The sequence below is a fragment of the Pelophylax lessonae genome, assembly GCF_965119305.1.
Source record: "Pelophylax lessonae genome assembly, chromosome: 10".
NCBI classification, from domain to species: Eukaryota; Metazoa; Chordata; class Amphibia; order Anura; family Ranidae; genus Pelophylax; species Pelophylax lessonae.
In genome coordinates this window covers 156,304,721-156,320,638 of record NC_138777.1, presented here as the reverse complement: position 1 = coordinate 156,320,638, position 15,918 = coordinate 156,304,721, and the positions used below count along the sequence as shown (strand labels likewise).

The window sequence follows — 15,918 nt, the reverse complement described above, 5'->3', positions numbered from 1 at the left end:
ATGAATTCAATCCATTTTGGAAAAAGACTGTAGCATAACAAAATATGGAACAAGTGAAGCGCTGTGAATACTTTCCGAATTCTTTTGAAATATTGCCAATGCTGGTCTTTACTTTTGAAAGTGCACGAGTCATGCTAACCTAGTAATTTTGTGATAAGTAAGCATTTAAATAAGAACCTTTGACTTTTCTCCAACTTGCCTGATCTTCATTAATGTTCCAGGTTAGCAAATTAAATGCATCAAAGCTAGCAGTCCGTCATAAAGACCAGGCCGTGAGCATTTTCAGGAAAAAAAAATTAAGAAAAAGCTAATTCTTACTGCTATTTGTTTTTAAAAAAAAACACATTGGGGTAGATTTACTAAAAAACTGGAGAGAGCAAAATCTGGCGCAGATGTGCAAATAAACCAATCAACTTCCCGGTTTTTCGTCAAAGCTTAATTCAACAAGCTGAAGCTAGAAACTGATTGGCTACTGTGACGTGAGTCACTTTGGTTGGGGGGGCTTGTGGAACCCAGATTGCTTTAGGGAGGTTGGGAGACTACTTGTCCAGCTTCCCCAGCCCCTCTTATGTGTAAGTCACCCTGTGTCTATTAGGGGCACAGGGTGACCAAGAACCCCAGTAGGGTCTGAACAAGTATCAGACTTGCTGTACAACCACACTGGACTCAGCCTTTTGTGTTACCCCCATTTATTCTCGGTTCTATATATGTGGTTTGTGTTGAAAGATATTAGACATTATTGTGTTGAATAGAATATTGCAAAAGTGTTTCCTAGACCCATGCTAGTGGGGTGGGGGTTTGTTATTGTTGAATACCTGCATTCCATTGTTCTATTGTTCCTGTCTGCCTTGAGTAAGCTTACTATGGGATGTGTATGTTTGTGTGGATTGGTTCTAAGGGGGAGGGGTTGTCCCAGAGTGTAGATCTCCTTGTGCTTTGTGTTTCAATTAAACAGTTTGATTCTGGTTGACTCCAAAACTTGTACTGTCGAGTTCTTGGGGTAACTATAGCCAGATTCATGGATCCCATGTTCCAGAGTGTAGAAAGCAGGTACTTGACGGAGATACCCAGTCGGGGTGTCCGGATTCCGTCACAACTACCATGCATAGCTGCACCAGATTTTGTACTATCCAGCTTTAGTCAATCAACCCCACTGTTTCAGTCTGTTTACAGGTACGAAGGATTCAGGCATCCTGTTTACTTTTTTTGATGAGATCCTTTTGGTTCACAGATTTCCAGAGCCAAAAATCAGCGAACCATAAAAAGAATATGGATCCTGCACTCTTTGACCTGATACAACAAAATTTTATTTATCAGCAGAATTTGTCAGCATGACACCGCAGATGTACCCAAAGAAAAACCCACACCAGAAAAACTTTTACCACAGCTTTGATGAGCCCTCGTTAAAATTATCATTGTCAACAAAAAATGTAAAAAAAATTTAAATAACTTCAAAATAATTACCTGGTACAACACCATTTGTAGCAATGGCACTCATTGATATAGCTGTGAGCAGAGTCTAAGCAAATAAGAAAAGGTAAGTTTAGTATATTGGAAGAAAAAAAAAAAAAAATGCAATTTAGAGCACACATTTGAAAGAACAATTCTGTAACTTGCAAATAAGCATGTTTAAATAACCCAGGCTTATGCCTCATACACACAATCAGATAATCATAAACGTAAGAAAAAAAGTTGCTTTCAAATTGATCCTGCAATAATCTGATTGTTAGTACACAGCTTTCGACAGCCGATAACGACATTTTGTCCAACAAAATCCAAAGGGACAAACAGGAAGACTTTTGTCGCACGATAGCCTGGCGAACGACAATCGTTTAATCATTACAGTATGCGTTCGCTAAAAAACCAATAGACACAGACCACGCATGATCAGAAACACAAAAATAACCTGGAAAAAGCCTGGCTGCCATTGTTTTGTTTTGCACTATCCAATACGTAGCTAGGCAAACATGAAGCTTTTCCAGAATCGTGCGAAAAAAAAAATCATACGTTTAGCACACATTGTTGGATTCGATACTAGTATCATGCAACAAAATGCAAACGATAAATCGTCCGATTATCTGATCGTGTGTACAAGGCATTACACTTACAACAAACACGAAACAAGACTTCTGAAAATGTTAGGAAACAAAATATTTTACAATTGCAATATTTTAGATACTTTAAGTGGCTGAGATATACCCATAGGCCCCTTTCACACATGCTGTCTGTTTGTCCATTTTTCATCCATTCGTTGACAGATGAAAAAACGGACATCAATGCATCTCTTTGGAAAAACAGATGTAAATGTATAATCATTCATTTACATCCGAATCGTCATCATCTGTTTTTTTTTTAAACTGATCAAAGCTCTTTTTTTCTTCTGTTAAAAAAACGGATCAGATGAAAAACGGATGTAAACTGACAAATTGTCAGTTTTTCATCCGTCTTTGCATCGGTAGTAGATGTAAAAAAAAAAAACTGATGATCACTGATTAAAAACGGATGAGCACTGATAAAAAACTGATGAATACTTCATCTATTTTGGACGTGACTGAACTGATGAAATGAATGTTCTGCATGCCCCTTTCACACATTCCGGCCGTTTGTCTATTTTTCATCCATCTGTTGACGGATGGAAAACAGACATCAATGCATTCCTATGGGAAAATGGATGTAAATGGATGATCATTCATTCACATCAGTTTTCATCGGCTTCTGTCAGCATCCGTTTTTTTGAACAGATGAAAGCCCTCAGACGGAAACGGATCAGACAAAAAACGGATGACAAAAAACGAATGACAACGGATGAAAAACTGATGCTGACTGAAAAAAACTGATGACAAAAAAAAATGGGACTGACCTGATGAAATGAATGGTCCATATGTCCGAAAGGGGCCTTAGTGCCAGATCACACATGTGCGATGTCAGACATCGCATGTGATTCGCAGCACACTGCTCTGCAAATCACATGCAACATCTGTGCCTTGCGAATTCAGCCATACAGATTGTATGGCTGAATTTGCAACGCATTCGGACCAAAGTTGCAAAGGACCCTTTTTTTGGTCCGCACCAGAATGGGATCCCATGGTGTTCACACCTATTCATGTCCGAATTTACAGTTCGCACTGCGGTATGCAAACTGATCTGGGGGTGTCGTTAACTTTGTATTAACACCCCCAGCAATTCGCATATGGCAGTGTGAACTGCCTCCGAGTCAAGTGCGATGCGGGAACCCGCAATGGATTCACATCACATGTGTGAACCGGCACTTTGCCACAAATTTAATACAATACATTAAATGGAAGTGTTATCATATTTTGATTGTTTGTTACACTGGTTGTAATGCTAACCGGCTACTAATTCCTTGTTATGGCATTAGGGCAGAGAAAAATCTCAGCATCTTAATATATGCTATATACCAGGGGTCTCCAAACTTTCTAAACAAAGGGCTGGTTTACGGTCCTTCAGAATTTAGGGGGGCTAGACTTAGGCCAGCGAGAGTAGAAAAGGTCTATGTTTCAGTGGGAGTAAAGGATGCGCCATCATTGGTGTAAGTGGAAGGAATAGTGCCCCATCATTGATGTCAGTGGCAGAAATTATGCCCCACTGTTGGTGTCATTGGGAAGAATAGTGCCTTTTTACAAGGCTGAAGAATAGTGCCTCAAGAGTCAGATAAAGATAATCAAAGGGCCACATCTGGCCCCTTGGCCTGCAGTTTGGAGACCATTGCGATCTACTTTAAAAAGGACGAAGGTGGAGAACGAAGTATAGAGTTAAAGTTAGAGATAAGTTGATGGGGACTGGATGAGTCTGTGTTAATGAGAGTGATTACAAAAAAAGGTCTGTTTGGCAGTGTAGAAGAAAGAACCCTAAACTCGCAAATGCACTTCTGAAAGAATGGTCAAACATTCCCATAGACACACTCCAAAACATTGTGGACAGCTTTCCCACAAGAATTGAAGCTGTTATAGCTGCAAAGAGTGGACCAACTCAATAGTGAACCCTACGGACTAAGACTGAGATGCCATTAAAGTTCATTAATAGTCCACAGGAAAGCAAATAGCACTCAGTCTTGCAGGTGCAAGCAATCAGGCCCTCCCACAGGCCACATGTAAGAAAAAAGTCCAGGATTGCTGCACACTATTTTTATTAAAGAAGAAAAAAATATATACAAATATACAGCATCTCACAGAAGTGAGTACACCCCTCACATTTTTGTAAATATTTTATTATATCTTTTCATGTGACAACACTGAAGAAATGACACTTTGCTACAATGTAAAGTAGTGAGTGTACAGCTTGTATAACTGTAAATTTGCTGTCCCCTCAAAATAACTCAACACCCCTAAGTGAAATTGTAACGGAACAGGGCACCCCGGACCGGGTACCTCCGTTGACAGATGCTCCTAGTGCTTCCCGAGGGGCTCCAAGCACTCCAGACACCGTAAGCACTTCAGACCCCACGAACCGCCGCAGCTTGGTTAGGGTCTCGCAATCTCCTACCCACCCTGGACCTACGACAAGGCTCCAGGTTCCTGTGGGTGAACCTCTCTTTCCCCAGAGAGTGCAGCAGAACAAGCTCTTACACAAGCTCTTACAAGAGCTCAGTGATTCTCTAAGGGAGTATGGAGGACCATAGCAATCCCTTGCAGCATATCTCCCAATAAGAGACAGAACTCTAGATTGAGGTTGAATTAACTCAGCACAACTTTATTGAACACGACATATATACAGTTTTCACCCACAAAGTTACCACCCAGATGGACCTTGTTGAAGACTGAACATAATATTCACCATCCAATAGGAACAGAGTTTTACACTCTCAAACAGTGTACAAAATATACAATGTGGTACAACCCCCCCTCTCCCTTAGCATCTAATCCACATTCCTATAAGTTTCTCTTAAAGCAGACAGACAGAACAAAGGTGAGCTCATTAGCACAGTTAACAATAGGTAAATGGAGAGCCACCTCAGACAGCCCGTCTCCTCAGAACTTCCTGGGATGACCATATTAGGAGTGGACTTCCTTTACCTTACAGTTTACAGGAATAAAGGTTTAGCTTCCAGGATAGAGGCCAGACTCCATTAGCCCCATGACTTATCCGTCTTTAAATTCCAGTGACGGTGAATACTGTCACAGAAATATGTCCAAATTGGGCTCAAAGTGTCAATATTTTGTGTGACCACCATTATTTTCCAGCATTGCCTTAACCCTCTTGGGTATGGAGTTCACCAGAGCTTCACCAGTTGCCACTGGAGTCCTCTTCCACTCCTCCGTGACAACATGGTGGATGTTAGAGACCTTGCGCTCCTCAGATGCTCAATAGGGTTTAGGGCTGGCGATATGCTTGTCCAGTCCATCACCTTTACCCTCAGCTTCTTTAGCAAACCATTGGTCACCTTGGAGGTGTGTTTGGGGTCGTTATGTTAGAATACTGCCCTGCGGCCCAGTCTCTGAAGAGAGGGGATCATGCTCAGCTTCCTTATGTCACAGTACATGTTGGCATTCATGGTTTCTTAGTGAACTGTAGCTCCCCAGTGCCGGCAGCATTAATGCAGCCCCAGATCATGATACTCCCACCACCATGCTTGACTGTAGGCAAGACACACTTGTCTTTGCACTTCTCATCTGGTTGACGCCACACACGCTAGACACTATCTGAACAAAATAAGTTTATCTTGGTCTCATCAGACTACAGGACATGGCAAACTGTTTGCAGGCTTTTATGTGCATCATCTTTAGAAGAGGCTTCCTTCAGGGACGATGGCCAATTTGATGCAGTGTGCAGCATATGGTCCGAGCACTGACAAGCTGACCATCCCCCCCCACCACCCCTTCAACCTCTGAAACAATGCTGGCAGCACTGATACATCTACAGTATTTTCCAAAGTCAACTTTTGGATATGACGCTAGGCACATGCACTCAACTTCTTTGGTCGACCATGGTGAGGACTGTTCTGAGAGGAACCTGTCCTGTTAAACCACTGTATGGTGTTGACCACCATGCTGCAGCTCAGTTTCAGGGTCTTGGCAAACTTCTTATAGCCTAGACAATCTTTATATAGAGCAACAATTCTTTTTTTCCATGTTGAACTTCCAGTGACCAGTATGAGAGAGTGAAAATGATAACACCAAATTTAACACACCTGCTCCCCATTCACGCCTAAGACCTTGTAACACTAACAAGTCACATGACCCTGGGGAGGGAAAATAATAATTGGGCCCAATTTGGACATTTTACTTAGGGGTGTACTTACTTTTGTTGTCAGCGGTTTAGACATTAATGGCTGTGTGTTGAGTTATTCAGAGGGGACAGCAAATTTACACTGTTATATAAGCTGTACACTCACTACTTTATATTGAAGCAGAGTGTAATTTCTTCAGTGTTGTCACATGAAAAGATATAATAAAATATTTAGAAAAATGTGAGGGGTGTACTCACTTTTGTGAGATACTGTATATATTTTGTTCTGGTATCAACTTTCATTGATGACTATCCTACTTTCCCTCTTCAGAAATTCCCACAATTATTCTTGCCGACTTCAACATCCCTGTTAATACTAAAGCCCCGTACACACGTAGCGATTGTCGGCCGTAAATTGTCGGCTTGTTAGTATGATGCTTCCGACAACCGACAGCGACTTTTCGGCCGAACATAATCTGTTGTGCAGGCATTAAAATTTTTGTTGGCCAACACCAGAACGGCCGATTGTTCGCCAGTCAGTACAGAATTCGGCCGACAAACAGCCGATTAGCAAGACTGGGCATGCTCAGAAAAGAAAAAACACACGGAAAGTTAACCATCACATGACATCACTTCTGCAGTCGGCTGTTGTTGGCCGACAAAATTCATGTGCAGTCTTTTGCAGTTTTCAGCCGACTGGACAGCACCGGACAAAAGACGGCCGATCGTTCGGCCGACATTCGGTATGTGTGTACGGGGCTTTACTCTCCTACTACTTCTAAATTTTTTAGTCAAACCTCCTCATTTGGCCTGAAGCAAGGAGTACATGGTTTGACATGGCAACACCCTTGCTCATGTATCCTCCTTACTATGCCCCCCCACTGACGCGCAACCTCTCAAACAATCCGTTTCCTCTCTCTGATCATATTGGTTTTGCTTTCTCCAAGTGTTCCACCACCTTTCCCTCCAACAGCCAAACAATTACCATTAAAAACCTTCTCTTCTCTATTCGGCTACTGACCACCTCTATGACAAAATGTCACCCTCTCTTGCCCCAATCTAGCTACTTCTGTCTACAATAGATCCCTGTCCTCTGCCCTGAATGAGCTCGCTACACACAAAATCAGGCCTCGTCCTCTACAACTCTGGCAAACAGACGACACCAGAATGCTCTTGAGTGTCTGTGGCATAAGACCAAGTCTCGCAAAGACTTCAACCAAAACATATCTGCTCTCCATAAATACAATTCTTGCCTCCACACTGCCAAGAAGACCTATTTTATCACTCTCATTAACACCTTCTTATCCAGTCCCCATCAACTCTTCTCTACCTTTACCTCTCGATTTCGTCCTCCACTAACTCACTGCCAAGGAGATCGCCAATCACTTCAAAAATAAAATTGATTAAAATTTGTGATAAACTAAATCTCCACTCTACAGATTTCCTCCCCCTTCTTAACACCCCACGCCCACAGGTATAATCAACACTTCCCTTCAACTCTGCTATTATAAACAAGGTTGCTAAACTTATTTCTAATGCCCACCTAACCACCTGTCCCCTGGACCCAGTTCCCTCTCAAATACTGCAGTCACCCTCTGACTCATTCCTACACTCTCTAACCCACATCATCAATCCCTCTCCCTCTCTTCAGGCATCTTCCCCAACTCTCTAAAACATGCACTTGTCTCCCCCACACTCAAAAAGCCTTCCTGATCTTAACAACCTATGTCTCATCTCCTTGCTCCAAGTTTTCCTCTAAATTCCTTAAACACCTGGTCTACAACCAAGTGACCACCTCATTAAGAATAACCTTCTTGATCATATCCTACTGTATCTTCAGTGTCACTTACAACTCAACTTCCTTCTCTCCTCTTCCTTTCTCTGTCAGGGTCCCCTGAGGTTCTTTTCTTGGACCTCTCCTATTCTCGATCTACACCTCCTCCCTGCGTCAGCTGATGGCCTCCCATGGCCCCACATTCAATCACTTTCCAAAGCTTGCCGCCTCAACCTCTGCAACATCTCCAAAATATGCCCCATCCTAACCAATGACACCACAAAACTCATGAGCCACTCTCTGGTTATCGCTCGACAACTACAACAACTCCCTCCTCATTGGCTACCTTTAAATAGGCTATCCCCTATTCAGTCAATCGTGAATGCTGCTGCCAGACTCATCCACCTTACAAACCGCTCAGTAGCTGCTACTCCTCTCTGCCAATCCTTTCATTTTCTGCAACTTACCCAACAAATTAAATTCAAAATACTAACAATAAGTTACACAGCCATCTACAACTTGCCTCCAACTACATCATTAACCTATTCTCAAACCAAATCATTCTCTTTGTTCATCCCAAGACCACCTGCTCACTCGATCCCTTGCCACCACCTGCCATGCTTGCCTCTAGAACTTCTCCCAAGCCTCTCCCATCCTTTGGAATTTCCTAGCCCACTCTGTCCAACTATCTCCAATTCTATCCACTTTTAGCCAAACCCTGAAAACCTCTCTTCAGAGAAGCCTATCCTGCCCACACCTATCAACTGTACTTTTATTTTCTCCATTAGCTCATCCCCCCACAGTTATTACCTTTTGTATCACTTGACCCTCCCTTCTACATTGTAAGCTCTAATGAGCAGGGCCCTCCGATTCCTCCTGTATCGAATTGTATTGTAACTGTATTGTCTGCCCTCACGTTATAAAGAGCTGCGTAAATATAAATCCTGCATTATTGAAATATATATATCTCAAATAATAGAAGATGCAATCCAATTGTTGTTGCAAATATCCTTTACTTCTGATCTTAATGCATTAATAAGTAAACATACACTACCGTTCCTAAGTTTGGGGTCACCCAGACAATTTCATGTTTTCCATGAAAACTCACACTTTTATTCATCAAATGAGTTGCAAAATGAAACGAAAAAAAAAAAATAGTCAAAACATTGACCAGGTTATAAATAATGATTTTTATTTAAAACAATAATTTTGTCCTTCAAACTTTGCTTTCATCATAGAATATAAAAGGGGGCACATTATGTGGCCACTTGTGTGGGATTGTGGCCACCTGGTAGAAGTTTGGTTAGTTAAAAGCATAGGGTTATAGGTGTACAGTAGGCTAGTGAAAGGTTAAATTTACCTGAGCATTGCAGCAAATATTAGCCAATCAGTGTGCAGGGAGAGTTTCTGGCAGGCTGGGCAGAGGCTATATAAACCTGGTTTGGGCTAGAGTGCTTCCTTTTGCACAGAAGAGCAGCAAGGAAGAATTTTCAGCCAAAGAGTCCCAGAATTGCTGTCCCACCTGCTGCCATGGAGGCCCTGCTAAAACAGCTGATAGAGAAGGCGGAGAGTGCGGGAGGTGAAGCATGGCTGAGGCAGTGTCTCTCAGCGTCCGGAGCTGAAGAGAGAATGCTGGTGGAAGCGCATCCTGTTTCTTCACAGGCAGAAGCGCCTGCAGCGAGGCCGAGTGTACTTACAGTGCGGGAGACGAGAGCGCGGAGGAGCCGGGCCCCAGAGAGGGAGAAGACGCCAGAGAAGCCAGCCAGTGTGACGGACAGTGAGCCGCCGTGCGGCGCCATGGATCTGAAGACGGCTCAGGCGCGCATGCGCCGTACATCTAAGAAGAGAAGAAGAGCCTCCCTATCTCCAAGAAGGGGTGGCGGAGGGCGGGCTAACGCCTGCCAGGCGGACCCAGAGAAGGAGAGAGGGCGTCTGCCATCTCCACAGAGGAGCATTCCTGTAGTGTCCAGAACGCCTGCTGTGGGAGTGTCTACAGCACAGCATGGAACACTAGGAGCAGCCCCCAGCGTGCTAATGGAGGAAGCTGAGCAGCGACCTGTTCTCCCCCCAGCAGCTGGTGAGTTATGCAGGGTTCAGGATTTGTCCTCATTGATTAACTCTTTGTCCTCTCTAGTGCAATCTTTCTCTCAAGTCTCCCCTGCTGTTTCTCCTCTCTCTGCTAAGCCTGTTTTGTCTATTCAGCAGCAGCCAAGCTGTGAGCTTAGTTTCTCTCCTGCGGTGTCTACTGTCCCTAATTTGTATGGGGTTAATGTCACAGATGACAATGTTAGCCATAATATATTTAAAGAGGAGAATACTATGCCTATGCATGCACCTTTACTGGGAGGTAGTGGTGTGCCGGAAGTATGTATGAAAGGTGCGATGCCATGTGAAATGTCACCTTTGGGCTACCACCTGAGTTTGGGAGTTAAAGAAAAAATATGGAAAGGTGATTTTGTAGATTTGTTATCATTGTTGCCTGCACACAAGGAACTGTTGGTTAGGACGGATAAAAGAGATGACAAGCAGGAGGAGGAGCGGCGCAGGGGGGCTCCTAGGTCTTTCCATAACTGGCTGCAGGCGTTTTGTATATTCGCCGGAGTAATGGCAGAAAAGCACCCTGAGAGGTGTGGGGGCTTATTCCAGCACCTGGACCATGTCTTGGAGGCGTACAAGAGCTTCGGGGGGTTGGGCTGGTATTACTACGACGAATCTTTTCGTCAGAAGCTGTCGGTCCACCCCTCTTTAAGATGGGGTATGAAGGATGTGGGCCTGTGGCTGAACTTAATGTCTCCGCAGAGGCAGAATCCTGTTAGGCAGCCGGTAGGAAACATACAGAATGCAGCATATCGCAAAGGTTGCTGCTTCGCTTTCAATGAGAATCAATGTCGGTGGAATGCGGCTTGCCGTTATAAGCACGAGTGTTCGTTCTGTGCGGGCCCACATCCAGTGAGTAAGTGTTTTAGAAAGAACGCTGCTGTTGGGCAAACCACAAAGGATATTTTTCCAAAAAGCCTGCACGCCTGTGAGGCTGGAAAGAATGCGTCCGTGGTTGGACAGGTACCCAAACAGGGAGAGGGCCCGTTTTCTCATTGAAGGTTTTGAGAGAGGTTTCCCTTTGCCTTCATTTGAGGGAAAGGGATGTACAGAGGTGGGCAACCTGAAGTCAGTGGAAAATTTTCCACAGGTGGTTAGGGACAAGATTTTTAAAGAAATCGAGCTGGGTAGGGTGGCGGGTCCTTTTGATCGGCCGCCTTTTGACAATTTTCGTGTTTCTCCACTGGGAGTGGTCCCCAAAAAGGAGCCGAATGAATTCCGGGTCATACATCACCTCTCTTACCCGAAGGGAAGCTCGCTGAATGATGACATCGATGAGACTCTGTCATCAGTATCTTATGCCACGTTTGAAGAAGCCATAGCTAAGATTCGGCTTTTCGGGCAAGGGGCATTGTTGGCAAAGGCGGACATAAAGTCCGCATTTCGACTTTTGCCTATATCACCTTTGGCATTCAATTCTTTGGGCTTTCAGCTGGAGGGTTTGTATTTTTTTGACAAAAGCCTCCCTATGGGATGTTCTTTGTCCTGTTCGTATTTTGAAACATTTTCTTCTTTTTTGCACTGGGTGGTGTCAGCCAAGTCAGGTAGTGTGGGAGTGCTGCACTACCTGGACGATTTTTTGTTCGTGGGCCCACCAGATTCGGTTGATTGTCTGTCTTTGTTGCAAACCTTTAGGACAGTGGCGGAGGACTTTGGGGTTCCTCTGGCGGAAGAAAAAACTTGCTTGCCCGCTACAAAAATGATATTTTTGGGTATTCAGATTGATACCGAACGCATGGAGTTTTGTTTGCCTATGGACAAGGTGGCAAGGTTGAAATCTCTGGTACAGTCATTCATGTCGCGGAGAAAGGTTCTGTTGAAAGAAATGCAGTCCTTTTTAGGTTTGCTAGCGTTCGCGTGCAGAATTATGCCCATGGGTAGGGTGTTTTCCAGACGTCTTTACCTGTCCACTTCGGGCTTGAAGGCCCCATTTTCCCACATCAGATTGACTAGCGACCTTCGGGAGGATTTGTCGGTTTGGGCGGAATTTCTTGAAATGTACAATGGTCGTTCATTTTTTCAGGAAGAGTTTGTTTTTGCCCCAGATTTCCGCTTGTTTACGGACGCGGCGGGTTCTAAGGGCTTCGGAGCAATTTGGCAGACACACTGGTGTTGTGCAGGATGGCCGGATTCGTGGAGGATTGGAGGGCTGACGAAGAACGTGGTTTTGTTGGAACTGTTTCCGATATTAGTGGCATTGGAACTATGGGGTTCCTGTTTCGCGAACAGAAGGATTTTGGTGGAAACTGACAACAAAGGGGTCTTGTTTGCGGTAAACTGCCTTTCATCCAAATCTATTCCTGTAATTAAGGTGCTCAGGAGGGTTGTCCTTTTGTGTTTACAGTACAATATATGGTTGAAGGCAAAACATACACCGGGTGTCTTGAATAATCTGGCCGACGCTCTATCTCGGTTTCAGATGGACCGGTTTCGCCAGCTGCTGCCGGAGGCGGACGAAGAAGGTACCGAGATTCCGAGCCGAGTGTGGACAGTTGTTGGGACCTAGTCGAGAGAACGATAGTGGGATCAGTGGCCCCGAGGACATGGGCGAGCTACGCTGCTGCCTGGAGAAGTTGGTTGGCTTTCACGGAGGCGAAGGGCCAGATGGAAGGTCGACCGGAGGAATGTTGGGTTTTGGAGTTTGTAGGTTCTTTGATGCAGCGGAAACTGTCTTATAGTCACTTGCGTAAGACACTGGCGGGCATTTCCTTTTTCTGCCGCTTGAAGGGTTTTCCGGCTTGTACATCTTATTTTTCAGTACAGCAATTATTGAAAGGCTATAGGAAGGAAGTGTCGGTAATAGATGACAGGAGACCTATTTCTATTGAATTATTGGGGGATATCTGCGGTATGACTTCATCAGTATGTAGTTCCGTTTACGAAGCACTGTTGTTCAGAACAGCTTTTGTCTTGACCTTTTTTGGGGCGCTGCGCATCTCGGAGTTGATACCGTTATCAAAAAAAGCAGAAGGGGGCCTTTTCTATGATCAGGTGGTGGTGGGCAGGGAAGATATCGGGATTTGGTTACGGCGCTCAAAGTCAGACACCTTGGGGAGAGGTGTGGGGATTACTATCAAGGCCCAACAGAATAAGGATATTTGCCCGTTGAGTATGGTTAAAAGATTTTTGAAAGTAAGGCCAGTTTGTGGTCGACATTTTTTAGTTCACCTGGATTCTACTCCTCTAACGAAATACCAGTTTGACTTCATTCTACACAAATGCTTAGAGCGGCTGGGTTTAAGTAATTTTAGGTTTTCCTCACACTCATTTAGGATAGGGGCAGCATCGGAGGCGGCTAGGAGGGGATTTTCGGATAGGGTAATACAAAGTATGGGAAGGTGGAAATCTAAATGTTTTAAAGTATATGTAAGGCCTAACTTGTTTGTTTGAATTCTCCAGGTTCTCAGCGAGCAGTCTGGATACTGGGACACTCCTTTATTTTCTGGGCGAGAAAGAGAGCATCGCAACGTGTTTACAGTACAAATTTAGCTCTACCTCCGGAGTTTAGATTGTTTTGGAAAGGAATTAGAGGCCTGCAGTGGCACCAGCTGTACTTTCATTTGTCTAGATTATTCCAAGTTTGGCCTCCTCCGGCCATTGTGATTATCCATGCTGGGGGTAACGACATTGGTAATATTAAGACATTAGATTTATTATTTAAAATGAAACAAGATTTACATTTATTTTCCCTTTCTTCCCCTGGGACGGTGGTGGTGTTCTCCGAGATAGTTCCTCGGCTTCCTTGGCTTTCCTCATCACAGAGGAAGGTTATGGAGAAGATGAGGAAGAGGGTCAATAGGGCGATGGAGAAGTTTATGCCGTCTATCGGCGGCTTGTCCTATAGGCATGTAGATTTGGAGGGTGGCATCCAGGGGCTTTATCGCCAGGATGGCATTCACCTTTCAGATGTGGGGATTGATATCTTTAATCTAGGGCTGCAAAATAGCATTGAAAAGGCCGCGGTGGTGGGGTAGGGCCGTCCTTGTTGCTCAAGTGCGGCTGGTGGGGACATTGTATTTCATATGGTATTTGATTTGATTGATGCTCGAGTTGTTCTATAACTGAGCAATTATAAGTTATTCAGTTTGAGTGTTTTTTACAAGCAAGTAATTTTTATGAATTAATTTATTTCATTTAAACCAATAAAGCGTGCCGCGGCCTTTTTCTTTGCCAAAAAACTTGAAGTCAGTGTTATTATTTATATTAAATTAAGTATGGTTAAGCGGGAGTGTGGCCTACAATTCCATATAAAAGGGGGCACATTATGTGGCCACTTGTGTGGGATTGTGGCCACCTGGTAGAAGTTTGGTTAGTTAAAAGCATAGGGTTATAGGTGTACAGTAGGCTAGTGAAAGGTTAAATTTACCTGAGCATTGCAGCAAATATTAGCCAATCAGTGTGCAGGGAGAGTTTCTGGCAGGCTGGGCAGAGGCTATATAAACCTGGTTTGGGCTAGAGTGCTTCCTTTTGCACAGAAGAGCAGCAAGGAAGAATTTTCCCCGCCCCCCCTCCCCTTTGTCGCGAGCACCTTTGTGTGGTTGGGTCACCCTAGTAGACTAGGGGGGACATTGTATTTCATATGGTATTTGATTTGATTGATGCTCGAGTTGTTCTATAACTGAGCAATTATAAGTTATTCAGTTTGAGTGTTTTTTACAAGCAAGTAATTTTTATGAATTAATTTATTTCATTTAAACCAATAAAGCGTGCCGCGGCCTTTTTCTTTGCCAAAAAACTTGAAGTCAGTGTTATTATTTATATTAAATTAAGTATGGTTAAGCGGGAGTGTGGCCTACAATTCCATTTTCCATTTGCAGCAATTACGGCCTTGCAGACCTTTGGCATTCTAGCTGTCAATTTGTTGAGGTAATCTTAAGAAATTTCACCCCACACTTCCTGAAGCGCCTCCCACAAGTTTGATTCGCTTGCTGAGCACTTCTTATGTACCATACGGTAAAGCTGCTCCCACAACAGCGCAATAGGGTTGAGATCTGATGACTGCGCTGACCACTCCATTACAGACATAATACCAGCTGACTGCTTCTTTCCTAAATAGTTCCTACATAGTTTGGAGGTGTGCTTTGGGTCATTGTCCTGTTGTAGGAGGAGATTGGCTCCAATCAAGGGGGGGTAAGGCATCGCGTTGCAAAATGGAATGATAGCAATGGATACAAAATGTGGCGCTAATCTTGTTAAGTTTGCACAAAACGTTTTTGACAATTGTGGATAATATGCAACGGTTCTTATTTCTTCCACATGGATATAAGTAAAAACTTCAAAAGGAGAGATGTGAAGATCCTCAGCGAGGGAAAGAGAGTGTGGATGTCTCCATTACAGGAAGCAAATGGGAGCATGGCTGCTTGTCTCTGAAACCTGGTATATTATCGTTTGTTCCAGAAAGGACACTTACCTGAACAAGGACTTTAAACAGACTACAAACACAGGACCCCGCAAGGATCTAATGACTGCCTGCTTTGTGGATATGATCGAATGAGGAGGAGTGAAGGATCCCGGCTTCCCAGGGCTTGTGTATCTAGCGCTTTTTGACCTTTGTGATGAGGGTCATTGGGATCTGGTAAGGATCAGTGTGTGCGGGTGCCTGGTGGTGGTTTCCCTCGCTGAGGATCTTCACATCTCTCCTTTTGAAGTTTTTACTTATATCCATGTGGAAGAAATAAGAACCGTTGCATGTTATCCACAATTGTCAAAGACGTTTTGTGCAAACTTAACAAGATTAGCGCCACATTTTGTATCCATTGCTATTGATCTTTCCATTTCTAAAGATTTGTGTTGGCTGCTTTTCGCATGTATGATTTTTATATCAGTTCATATATTTTAGCGCAGCAATATCATGTTTTTTA

At 43.8% G+C, this 15,918-nt stretch overlaps 1 protein-coding gene across 2 annotated transcripts in view; it reads right to left on the bottom strand.

Annotated features, from left to right (window-relative positions):
- Positions 1–15,918, bottom strand: part of SLC12A4 (solute carrier family 12 member 4) — a 363,765-nt gene that overhangs the window by 289,764 nt on the left and 58,083 nt on the right. For both annotated transcript variants that reach the window (XM_082270400.1, XM_082270401.1), the window contains exon 5: positions 1,465–1,519. In XM_082270400.1, the coding sequence (XP_082126526.1) occupies positions 1,465–1,519 (55 nt within the window). The remainder of the gene's footprint in view (positions 1–1,464; positions 1,520–15,918) is intronic.